The 14,021-nt window shown below is 34.1% G+C and overlaps 1 protein-coding gene across 2 annotated transcripts in view; it reads right to left on the reverse strand.

The window, feature by feature from the left end:
• Sara (Smad anchor for receptor activation) overlaps positions 1-14,021 on the reverse strand; it is a 418,622-nt gene that overhangs the window by 365,042 nt on the left and 39,559 nt on the right. For both annotated transcript variants that reach the window (XM_090410157.1, XM_090410156.1), the window contains exon 4: positions 480-2,693. In XM_090410157.1, the coding sequence (XP_090266283.1) occupies positions 480-2,693 (2,214 nt within the window). The remainder of the gene's footprint in view (positions 1-479; positions 2,694-14,021) is intronic.

A 14,021-nucleotide genomic window follows, 5' to 3' on the forward strand; every position in this document is an offset into this window, starting at 1 on the left:
GTTTTTATATTAAAAACTTTTTACTTAAATCTCGGTTCTAGTCATTCAATTCTTTATAAAAATATGTATGTTAACCGAGTTAATGATCACTCTTTCATATGTATGTGTGTGTGTGTGTGTATATATATGTATGTATATATATGTGTGTGTGTGTTTGTGTGTAAATTTTTCTTTAACATTTAACAGATAAATTAAAATGCATACTATTTATTATTATTATTTTACTCATAAAATTAAAGAGTGCATTTTGAAACAATTATTTAATAAAATACAATATTTTTGGTAAAATTATCTTTGAAGGTGACAAATTCTGAAAGCTAGATAATTTTCAGATTTCTGCAGTCTACTTGGGCAAAAAAAGGCTTCATCATAACCTCATGTCTTCCAATGTAAATTTCATAAAAAGTGTTGATAAGCTTTAAAACTGATAAAAGTTTCCTATTTAGGACAAAAAAAAAAAAGGAATTTTTTAAACTTACCTGCGTTTTCATGTACTGTGGGTAACACATCTGGCTCACAAGACTGTTCTTTTTGATCTTCACTCTCTGGTGTTGTTGATAAATCTTCAATCCCAAGATCAGTGGGAGAAGTTTTAGGTTTGACAGTCACACGTGCTGACAAATTTAGAGATGTGGGCCGTGGTATTCGTGGACATTGAGAAACACTCTGATCTTGCAAACTGGATGCTCCTCCAGATACTGAAGATTCGGTTGAATCAAGAATAAGTTTACTATCTTCATCACATTGAGCATTAATTTCTTCATTTTTTAACAAAACAGATGTTTTACTTTCATCTGCAGTTTTTGCTTCCTCTAACTCTTTAGCTATGCTGCATGCTTTTATTAACTGCACAGAAAACTCAGTCTTAGATTCCTCAGAATGTTTATCCAATCCTAAATTAATATATTCAGCTTCCATTTCAGATGTCAAATTTGGAGATAAATTAGGTTCACTACATTCTTGTGATAATGACGATACTTCAAAATTGGATATGCAAGCATCTTGGATGCAATTTTGGCTAGCTTCTGTAACATGACCACTACTAACAAAATCCCTTTTCTTTGGACGGGCACCTGTACAAATTTTGTTTTCAGGAAGCAGATGTTCTATATTTTGATTACTTAGTTGAAATTCAGTCTTATTTAAATTTTTTATATTTTCATCCAGCAGTTCCTTATTTTTTTCTATATCATTCTGTATTTTAAGCAATGACTTTGCAGCACTAGTGGGGATGCTTACTGAAGATGCCTTAATTTCACCTACACAGTTTGTATCTGTCTGCTCCAAAGTAATTGAATCCTGAGAACCAGATACACTAGCAGAGTGCATATTATCTGGTCTAGAATATATATTGTCTTTTAGATCACAGGCATGTTCTAAAGAAAGTTGTACTGGTTGACTATTATTATTACAATTTAAATCACCTTCTTGTAAACTAACACCCGAATCTTTATCTTGCAATTCCCCAACACTGTCAATCATATTGCCCAGATATTCATCCACTTCCTGAATATTAGTATCCCTTTCATCTTCTACACTTAAGAACCCTACAGCAGGTTGAATTTCGTTCTGTCCAGGAGAACAAGAAACTCCTTGATCTTCATATCCTTTTTCTTCTAATAAATTAATGCTTTGTTGATGTACAGGGTTCATTTTATTTATATATACATCTTGAGATTCTAGTTTTATTACATCACATTCTTTAGCATCATTTTTAAATACATCAACAGTTTTTTCTAAGTATTTAATATTTGGCTCTGTCTGAACAGAAAAGCCATTTCCATAGTGCAAATTAGATAACTGACAGAGCTGTTCACTTGGCAAGTGGCTAGTGTATATTCCTTCAGCATCTTCTCGTACTTGTATACATTTTGGTGTAGAATCCAAAATTGGTGCCAAACAGCTTTGTTCATCTCTATCTCGACTGGATAACTCTTCAAATACAGTTTTTATATTCTGGGAAGAATCACACTGTTCATTTGAGAATGCTCTGTCACTGGTGCTATTTTTGTGAGTTAGTGCACTATTATCAGAACAAGAAACACTATTTTCTCTATCTGTAGTATCTCCATTTTTACTATTTAAACCAGACGATTGCATTAGCTGTGAAGAAATTAACTGAATTTCAATATCTGATCTTGAGAGACCATTTGTCGAAGCATCCACAGAATTTAAACTATTTACAGAGACGCAAAGGACATCGTCATCATCTTTTGCATGATAGCCATTTGATTCTGACTCTAATAAATGAGGTATAACAGCAGGAGTATAAACTGCTTTATTTAAAGTTCTCATAGTATCTAAACTAGATTCACTTTGTGAAGATCTAGAATTTGGTAAAATATCACCTGCTATATGGAATGATTTATTATACAATTTACTATCACTATTATTAAACTGGGCATGTGGCTCTAATAATGGATAAGATAATAATGTGCTTGATTTCAGATTGGCAGCAAAGTCAGCCTCACTTAAGTCTATTTCTGGAACATGTTCTGAACAAACAAACTGCGGATTCAGGGGAGAGAATGGCTGATGGATATACTGTAATTGGTCTTGTCTGTGACGAAAATTATCTGAAATTAAAGTCCTAGTTACAGTGTTCCTTTTCATCCTACCAGTCGGATTTGTTCTCCATGGCTCAAGTACACTTCCACTAGACCTGTTATGTTGGGGCACAGATGCACTTGTATCTAAGTGGGAGAGTAAAAAAAAAATGCTATTGTACAATGAATTCCCTCACAATCAATATTTTGCAAAATAAATTTTTACAAAATACAATTTGTCACAGATTTAATAATATTTCTTAAAGTTTGGTATTAAGGCAATATAAAGTTTTTTTTAAAAACAAGGCACATTAACCCTTAAATGTGTATACTGAACTTGCATATTCACTCATATGAGCATGTTAAATATGCCAGTCAATTTCCCCCCCCCCTCGCTTGCTGCCACTTTACTTCCAATTCACCCACTGTCACTTTACTTCCAATAAATTCCTGTAAGATTTATCATAATGAGGTTGGCAAACTGTATAAGCTATACAAAACTTTTTTTAGAAACAGGAGCATCTCACCATTTGCAAATAAACATATAAAACTTGTTTTTGCTAAAATTGCTGCTTTTATTATTCATAGTTTATGCATGAGTATTTCTAAGTTAAAGATGAATATAGGGGTACAATCACCATCTTCTTTTGCATACAACCTACTCAAGCATACAGTCCACAGTAGTCTAGGCCACTTTCAACCCAAAAGATATTGCTAATAATGAAACATGTCAACACAAGATGATAAAACTGTATTAAATCATTTTTTTGAAATTCAGATATTTCAGTCTGAATCTAACAGATCATCTTCAATGAAATGACAATTCAACAGTCAGAACAGCAACAATGGATTTTTAAGCAACATGACACATGCACTAATAATGCTGTTAAAGAGATCACCAAGACGACATTCCTTCACCTCTCACCATGAAAAATTCTCAAGACAAGGTAACCAGAAATAATAGAAAAATTTTAATTAAAAGCTTTCACCCACATATACTGACCAGTGAGACAGATATCACACCCATAACCCTAGAGGAAGAAGTAATCGTTTGACTTAATCAAATGAAATAATCAAAAATACCTGTAATTGATGAAATACCCACTGAATCACTTGTGAGATGTTTCTGTAGCATGAAAATTGAGTGTTAATATTTTTTTTAGTTATTAGTGAGTGAAATTGGACATTAATCAGTGGTACATTTAAATAGCTAACACACTAAAATCTCCATTTCGCAATGGAACAGGAAGATGACTGCCATTCTTAGATACATTAGTAGCAAGCCTTCCTGATGGTTCATTATCTTTTTCTGTTTACAGAAAATCTACACATACAAGAAGATTTTTAATTCAATGGATTTTTAAGCAATATGACACATGCGCTAATGTAATACTGTTAAAGAGATCACCAAGACGACATTCCTTCACCTCTCACCATGAAAAATTCTCAAGACAAGGTATCCGGAAATAATCACTAGCTCAACAATGTTATCTTAAACACACTAACTCACAAAGCCAGAGCTATCTGTTTCAAATGCTCTTACCACTGAATTCACTTGCATCACTCTCTTTTTTTTTTTTTAGCTAGTGGCTATAATTCCCAAAGAATAGACAAAATATTAAATGCTCCCTGGAAATTCCCTTCTGCTTAATATGCAAGATTACAACAAAACTGTTACCATCCCATACACTCAGAGTGCATCCAAAAAGATACATAGAGTGCTTAATAAATATCAGCTTAGTACCATATTTAAACTACATATCAAATTTTGCAATTCTCATCCATTCACCTAAGGACAAACTCTGCTTTTTCACATCCAGGATTGTATGAAGTGTCCTGTACTTGTGACCTGGCTTACTAAGGCCAAACAGGAAGAACTGTTGACATCTGCCTTGGAGAACATAAAAAATACATTTGGTACTATCATGCCAAGTCAGGACTAGCAAACCATGCCTTGGATACTCCTTCACACAGGATCAAATGGAGAAAAACAGAAATGCTACACAGAAATCATTATAAGTCAGAGAGATTGTTTTGGGATTTAGCAGAAGCTTTAAAACATTCTCTTAATCACAAAAAAAATCTGAGAGACAGTCATTTTAAGATCTAATTAATACTTGTTTTTTTTCTCTCCCTCTCTGTCTCTCTCTCTCTCTCTCTCTCTCTCTCTCTCTCTTTATCCAACAATAGATGGTGCCAGTTAGGACTTTAGTCCCTTGTGTTACATGTTACAATTTTGTTTAACTGATCCCACTATTAACCAAATTGTTGCTGTTCATGTACTGTGACCAATGGTTTTTGTGCTCTGAAGATGCTGGATATAATACCAGTGAAATATCAGCAAATAAATAAATATTAATTATTTTATTATTAATTATATCATGCAAGAATCAGGAATACTGAACCATCTAGTAACCCTCGTAAAGAACTCATATCAATGAAATCAAGCAACAGTAAGAATTGAAAACTCAGTGTCCCCTGCATTACAATTTGAAAAAGGATGAAGACAAGGATGCATACTCTCACCATTACTATTCAACTTTACAGCAAAACTATAATGAAAAGATCTCAAGAAAAGTGGAATTGAGACATTAAATCACGTGGCCGAAAAATCACTAACCTATGATACGCAGATGACACGGTGATAATAGCAACAAATGAACAGGAATTAAAATCCATCCTAAATCAATTAGAATGAGAAAGCTTAAGCCATGGTTTACGAATAAATCAAGACAAAACCAAAAGAAAGGTTTTAAACAACACAGAAGAGATTGATATAGAAGGAATTGAAACTGATAAAAGTGACATGAAAACGGGAGAAAAAGATATCCTTGCAGTATGGAGTAATTACTTCGAAAAATTGCTTAATGAAACAAGCAGTGATAGCACAGTGGTAAAAAACACTCAACAGGCATAGTCAGGAATACATATCCATACTTGAAGTAGAAAAAGCCATCAAAGGCTTAAAATGTGGAAAGGCAGCAGGAGTACATGATATTCGATCACAAATGCTGAAGCATGGTGGTATAAAAGTCTTACAGTGGCTGCACTACATAGTTTAGAAGGCCTGGACAGAGGGACGAATTCCCGATGACTGGAGTAAAGCTCTCATAGTACCCATATATAAAAAGGGAAATAAAACTGAATGTGAGAATTAAGACGTATTTCCCTACTGAGTGTTCAGAAACAGTTGAGAAGAACTGTGGAAGAAAAGCTTGAAGAACAACACGCTGGATTCAGGCCAAATAGAGGCTGTCGGGATCAGATCTTCGCTTTACGACAAACAGTTGAGAAATCATGGGAATATAACAAAGATCTGTATTTAAGTTCTGTCGATCTGTAAAAGGCACATGACAAGGTGCCAAGAGAGAAGCTATTCAATATGCTACTATATGGTGTCAATGGGGCATTATATCAAGCAATGCTTAGTCTTTATTTGAGTTGTAAGTCAGCAGTTAAAATTGAAGGAAGTACAGGAAGATGGTTTAATGTTAAATCTAGTGTGAGACAAGGATGTACATTATCCCCTCTGTTATTCATTATCTATATGGATCACATTACGAAGGAAAGTGGTATTAAACATGATATCAGAATTGGAGATGTTAACATTAGCTCTTTGCTTTATGCAGATGGATGATGTTATACTGCTAAATAAATCCACTACAAGTCTGCAAGATTTTCCTGACTAAACTGAATAACTAATGTAATAGATATGGTATGAAGGTCAACAATAAAAAGACAATGAAAATAGGCAGAATCGTTGAAAATGTCAACTGCATTGTGAAAGGAGAACCTGTGGAACAAGTAAAACATTTCAGCTACTTAGGCACGATTTTTAGTGAAGATGGTAATTTAAATATGGACATAGATAACAGAAACTACAAAGCTGGTATGGTAGAAAGTCAAATGAATAAATTCATATGGAATAAGAGAGAAATTAGTCGGAACACTAAATTAGCTGTATACAAGATAGTGTTCAAACCAGTTTTAACTTATGGAACTGAGAGCTGGGTCAGAAGTAAAACACTTGACCAAAGACTAGAGACCGCAGATATGAGAGTCCTGAGAAAGATTAGAGGCGTGAACAGATATCATCAATGGCAATACCATATTAACAACGAGGATATTAGGAAAGAACTTGACATTGTCAGCATCCAGGAATGTGTTAGCAGAGCTAACTGAGGTGGATATGGTCACTTAAACAGAATGGGGGAGGAAAGATTAGCAAAACTAGTGATCTCTGCCAGGTTGGCAAGAAAATGACCCAGAGGAAGACCAAGATATAGGTGGTTTGATACTGTATAAAGTGCCTTAGATGATAGAGATATAAGATCTGATAATGTTGGAGTCTTGACAAGTAACAGACTGATTTGGAGGAAAATTGTAGATAGAAAGTTAATAATGATGTAAATTTTTCATGTAGTACTATCATATCCTGTACACCCCTTGAGGGTACATGGGGAATTTGATGATGATGATGAAATTGTCGACAATTTCAATTACCTTGGAGTGATAATAACATAAAAAGGATGGATGTAAAAAAGAGATAAGAAGAATAGCACTAGCTAAGATAGCGATGACTGATTTAACTAAGATCTGGAAAATCTCCAAAAAGACCAAAATTAAGCTTGTAGAAACTTTAGTTTTTTTGATCTTTCTCTATGCTTCTGGGTCTTGGTCAATGACAAAAAATGACAAAATAGGCATTCGAGCTCTGGTGCTGGAGAAGATTGTTAAGAGTGTCTTGGACAGAAAAACGTACAAACAAAAGTATCCTAGAAGAACTGAATATCCACACAAGCCTGTAAACATAACTGACAAGAGAATAGTGCAATATTTTATGTGATACAAAACATCTACAGTATTTTGTAGTTGTGATATATGACAATAATGCAGATACTGACAGACAGACAATTCATCTTGTAAAAAGACAAACTTACGGTATGGATAAATACAGTACTATAAGCGTATTTTCACTTCCTATGGTTTTCTGTAATAACATTTTTTCTCTAGCTTATTTTATTGTAAGAATATAGTATATAATACATGCCATACAAAATATATATTAATCAACTGTAAACAAATCTATTATTAAGTTTTTTTTTTATACACGGATTTTCAAACAACATGGGGGGGGGGGGTCAGCATCCCTAATCCCCACATTGTTCAAGGGTCAAGTATATATAAAATTTGTTTTCAATTCATTCTTACTTTATATAACCATTTCTTGGTGTGCATTCACTCTGATGATGTGATAAGACAACATGACAAAATATACTGCTCAAAACAATCAGGAGATATTTTGGTTTTCTTGTAAATTATAGTTATAAAAATAATTTACAAATGTAGCACAATTTGTAATAAACATCAATTATTTAAACAATATCTCATCTATTACACCCTATCCATAAGTAAGAAATATTTATTCATGTATAAAGTACCCAATAGTTAATTATTTGCAGAAATTTATAATTATCCAACAGAAACTAAAATATCCCTTGTTTTGAGCAGTGTACAAATGTTTTGCATTACATGTTTATTTTTTCCATATGCAATTTATATATATATATATATATATATATATATGGGAATAAATTTTTAACTTGGGTATATTGTATATTAGGATAACCAAGCAATTTTATATGCTTGGTTATTTTAGCACCTAATCCCAAGTATGCAAACAATTAAGTTTGCGCCTGAAACAAAGTTCAAGTCTAAAGATGATACAACACCAGGGCAACTCATTGTAAAGGTGGGTAAAGCTTTGATCACTATTCTTAGTATTTTCCCATAATGTAAAGCACATCTCACTAGAAGATGTATACTGCAATGCATTATGGGTGGGGTCACTACCCAGACCGGTTTCAACCTTTTTTGAGGTCTCCTCAGTGAGTAGCTAGACCCTAAATACCAAGGTTTTAGTAATACAAAGCCTTATCAACTTTACCTATATAAGTTGCAACAAGGTGTATTAAGTTTTAATAAAAATCTCTGGAGGAGATATTGATGGGAATAAGATTTTTATTAAAACTTAATACACCTTGTTGCAACTTATATAGGTAAAGTTGATAAGGCTTTGTATTACTAAAATAATAATTTAATAATTAAATAAATTTAATAATTAAAAATGGTTGCCATGTGTAGGAATAATATTAAAAAAAAAATAACAAATAATAAGAAAATACTGTTTTCTGATATTTACATAACATGAGAATCTCCAAACTTTTTGAAGAGAGAGAGAGAGAGAGAATTATTCCAGCTCAGGTTAAATTGGAGTAAAAGGGCTCCACAATTCACCTTGAAAAGGTGCTCATATTTAAAACTATTTCAATGGAGAAATGTGCTTCATCCCACAGGATATTGTGTTTAGTATGTTATGCAGACCACACTTTCAAGGTTTTAGGTATGCAATGCTGTATTTATGTTCATTAATGAACATAAATACAGAATAGACTATCTGCCTGAAATACTTCAATTTACATTCATAAGGGATCTGGTAAACACCAGCTAAAGACAGAGGCAACAATCTCTCTTTTATAGATGATAACAGATGAGAAATTCTGTTGATAGGAAAATGTGAGATTAAGGTAAAAAATTCTTCAAAGCTCTACCAACAGGTTCAAAGATGCCAGAAATATATGGAATTGGAACCATGGTCTAGTGAAGAATCCTTAGGTGTTGGAATGTAGGAGTCAATTATCTGTTGATTTGATAGGGGCTGTAGCAATTAATTTCATTAAAATTTTGATAGTGAAAAGTTCTTGTTGTAAGCCTGAGAGAAAGGAGCGAACATTATGCACACTGTTAATTAATGACTTCAGCAGTTTTTTGATGAGCAGAGAGCCTGTGTAGCTCAGTGGATGTGGCGTTTGCACACCAAGGCGCTTGGCCACACGAAGGAAGACTTGGTTTCGAGTCTAGTCGGCGACTAGAGGAAATTTTTCTAAGCCTTTTTTTGACCGGTTCCCGAGTTAGTTGATCTCTGGCACGGGCAAGCAGGTTTTTCCTCCTGGAAACTCGGGTTTTTCGTCCTGTAAACTCAAGAAAATCGACCGTAGAACCCACATTATTTCAGACATTAAATATATTGTGTTAGGGACCATGAGATGGCGGCACATTTGAGCCGTCTCTCTTCACTGCGTACCGCTTAATTAGTGATAGCTTGGGCCATCTATCTCTGATTGGTACCAGTGTAGATTGAACTGCCCACTCAGTCTCCAAAAGTTAGATAGGGCTAAATGGCCTCGCCTACTCCCGTATACGGGAATAAAAAGACGTTAGCTGATTTTTTTTTTTTTATCTTCAATAAATGTAAGTTTATGATAAACACTGGTTGACAAAGTACCAGAGGCTGTGTGAGTAAGACTACCTGCATTTTCTTTTTCCATGGTGAATTGAATATACATGGGTGAAAGCTACTGATCTGATGTAGGAAGATGGTAAGTTCATTTCAGAATGAGTCCAAACAACTAAACCTTGTTTATATGGGCAATGCCTCAGCCAGCATGACACTGCAACATATGGTAGAATTTTTTTTTTCTTTTTCTAACTAGCTTTAACTGTCAGTTGATCCATATAGTTTTCAATGGTAAAAAAAATAAGAACAAGCAGACCTCATACTTGAAGTCTTTAAAAAATTACAGTTTGTTATAACAAGTACTTAAAATAATCTTGGTCTAAATAAACAATGAAACGTATGCACACGGCACACATATGAAAGTATCACAAAACCCTCAAAATAAAAACAGAATAGCTGTGCAACAATTTGTCCATCTGTTTAAAGAACCCAGTTCAAATTTAGAAACACTCTTCTTTCACTACACATTATTCCCGCTTCCTATGCAGGGTCCATGTGTTACTTAGATGTGACTTCTTGTTAGTACCACTCCGAACTGACCTGTCGCCTAGCCTGCTGCTGGGTGGGATATATTTTTGGCTGTAGTAGCGTATGTTCACGGGGCCGGTTTGCCTGCTTGCGGGATGAAAAATCCCAGATAAACTGGTGGAAAAAACCCTACTGCCTGCACCCAAGACCAGTTCACTTGACTATGGCTGAGGAAGATCCTCAAATTCCTCACATCTTCAACAGGAATCGAACCTAGGACACTCCTTCCCCAGTCATATGGTTGCGAAGCGCAAAGCCACTGGGCTAACTGCGCAGACTTAGAAACACCATATACCTTATAAGTAAATAAATCCGCCAGTCCCTTTTATTCATCTATAGGGAGTAGGTGAGGCTGTTTAGCCCTATCTAACTTTTGAAGACAGGATTCAATCTCCGCTGGTAGCCAATCAGAGATAGGGCTGACAAGTGCCACCATCTCATGGTCGATTATATTTTGAAGGACACTCCTTCCCCAGTCATATGGTTGTGAAGTGCAAAGTCACTAGGCTAACCGTGCGGACTTAGAAACACTATATACCTTATAAGTAAATAAATCCACCAGTCCCTTTTATTCATCTATAGGGAGCAGGTGAGGCTGTTTAGCCCTATCTAACTTTTGAAGACAGGATTCAATCTCCACTGGTAGCCAATCAGAGATAGGGTTGACAACTGCCACCATCTCATGGTCGATTATATTTTGCTGTTTGAAATAGTGTAGATTTTTATGGTCAATTTTCTTGAGTTTACAGGACAACAAATCCAAGCTTCTGGAAGAAAAAACCAACTTGCCCATGCCAGAAATTGACTAACTCAAGAACCAGTCAAAAAAAAAAGTTTAGAAAAAGTTCCTCTAGTCAGAGACTAGAATTGAACTTAGGTTGCATTTCTTTGGCAAATCCAGACTTACACGGCTGAGTTTATTTGCTTTTATCTAATTCTTTAGATCCACTGAATATGCTTCTCCTTTTCCTCTTTCATCCCATTTGCTTCTGTTTTCTAAACAACCTTCTTCGCAAAGCATTCCCCAACTCTTGAAAAACATAATAGGTTTCTTCTTCCTTAACCTCCTTACTGACCAAAGTGGATGAAATACATAAAACCACCTTTGAATTTTTCAAGAATCAACAAGTGAGTGGTTTTCTGCTTTTTTATCATGTATATATCCTACTCTGCCATTAATCCCTTAACAGCATTACAGAGCCATTAATGGATTAACTGTAACTGAGCAACCTTTGTATCCACCTGAGTTGAAATGACTGTGTTACTTGGAATTTCTTTTATTATCCTTCAATATTTAAACTTTTTTGCAGTACGATGTATTTATATTTTTTCAGAGAATAAAAATAATTTTCACATATGTGAAGATAAAATATATCATCTATTCTGAAATGTGACAAGAGATCAGCTTTGACAATAAATTATGCTAAATTTGTGATATTCTGTGTTTCAAATCAGTGCAGTGAAACAAGATTAGTTATGTTCTTTCTTTTTAATGACAATATTGAAAAATTATTTTTGTGCTATTTGCAATCGTATTGAAAATAGCACTTGTATTGAAAATCATAATGTTGAATATAACAATGTTTTCAAATAACATTTATATAGATTTGAACTTCTTTTCCTTTCCTTATAACATACCATTATATGTTCATCGGCTTCAGTTCTGGATGCATGTTTTTCTGTTTTTATGAATAGATGTTAAATTTATATTACCTGTTTGCAAATTGTGAGTTTTTTTTTTAATATTAAAATTTATATCCAATAATATTTCAGTACAATCCATCACTTTCATCTTTAGTTTAGAATTACAACAGATGATTTTTTTTTTTCTTTTGGTAAAATGCTCATATCAGTGATATCCAATGCTCAACTGCTGCTATAGACAGAATTATGATGAAAATGAATTAAACATATCCCATACTGATGGATTCAAAATGTATGTGCATGTTGAATATTTTTGATTGCATCCCTATCACAACTAATCCTTGTCTAATTTTCTACTGGTTTGAAAGTTTTCACTGACAGTATTTGAAATCTATTACTTCATTTTACTGTTTCAAGAAAAGAAACTGAATGTTTTTTCTGTTAAATCAGGTGCTTCTAAAACTGGACTAATTGCAGTTTGACTATTCTGGCCACTACATTCTTTTCCATTAGATGATCAACTGTTTGTTGGAGGGGAAAAAAAGTTGATTTGAGTGTTCTTCCCCTTAATAAAAAAAAGTTCCAAATATTACTATTATCACTGCTGCTGTTGCTGGTTGCCATTTTTGAAATAAGCTAAGTCTTAGAAATACATTACTAGGTAATAATCCTCTCTGTCCTAGTAGCAGGTTAAAAGCATAGATTACTCTCACTGCTATTGAGAAAGAAAAGAAACAACACTTCTCCAGACATCACACTAAAGAACAAGCAGTAGTGTAGCATACATCAGTAATTTCTTGTTTTGTTTTCATCTGTTTGATTGATTAGCAGACATTTTTAACTAAAAATTCTGGTATTTCTTTTGCGGACTGATAGAGTATTTCTGTCAAAGTTAATCCAGCCTAATCATTCCCAACAACGTCCGCACGGTTAGCCTAGTGGCTGTGCGCTTCACAACCATATGACTGGGGAAGGAGTGTCCCAGGTTCGATTCCTGTCTAAGACGTGAGGAATTTGAGGATCTTCCTCAGCCATAGCCAAGTTAGCCAGTCTTGGGCGCAGGCAGTAGGGTTTTTTCCACCAGTTTATCTGGCATTTTTCATCCCGCAAGCAGGCAAATCAGCCCCGTGAACACACACGGATCTACAGCCATAAATACTTAACCCCCCATGAGGGGGCTCAACTCGCCCCAATAAGGACAGGGGAGAAAAAGGAAGGAAACTCCATACGAATAAATAAATAAAAATTCTCAACAACCAATTTCTTAATAATTATTACAGTTTGTTTGGTTATTGAAAAATTATGAATTATCTGACAGTTATCTTCAAAACAAAGAACGATTTGAAAGAAGAAAAAAAAACGAGGGGGCATTTTTTACACATGCATATGGGATGGGGGGAATACCTGCCTATTCAAACTGGTAATTTCAGATAATTTATTTTCAAAACCATTCACATGAGAACTGAAAGCAGAAATCACTTGGGGAGCATGTACTTATGTTTAAATGTAAAATAATAATAAAAGTATAGCTACTTCAAAAATGCCATATATTAAAACTAGCAGTAAATGTATTTCTTTTCAAATGTGCAGTAATTTCTGTGCACTTGCAAGAAAATAATGAATGATAATAACATGCATTTTCTTCTTCACTGGCATGATCGTTTCTGAATAAATTCTATTTATTTATTTTTTTTTTAGAAATGAAGTACACAAGATTATTTTCTCTCTATTTTGGCCAACTGAACATCAAAACTAAGTATGAAAGAAATAAGTATACGAATGAAGTCAATAACTGATATTGTTTTAGTATGTTATGCAGAAAGCTCAGTTAATATGTATTTGTTTCAATTCATAACATGCAATTCATCGAAATGGGAGAGGCGTACTGTAACTCAAGTACTGTAGTTCATGTAAATGTTAAGCTTTGTTTTCTGTAAATCAAAACC

This window comes from Typopeltis vanoorti, chromosome 20 (genome assembly GCF_054136105.1).
Source record: "Typopeltis vanoorti isolate ZY-2024b chromosome 20, IOZ_Tvanoo_1.0, whole genome shotgun sequence".
Lineage (NCBI taxonomy): Eukaryota > Metazoa > Arthropoda > Arachnida > Uropygi > Thelyphonidae > Typopeltis > Typopeltis vanoorti.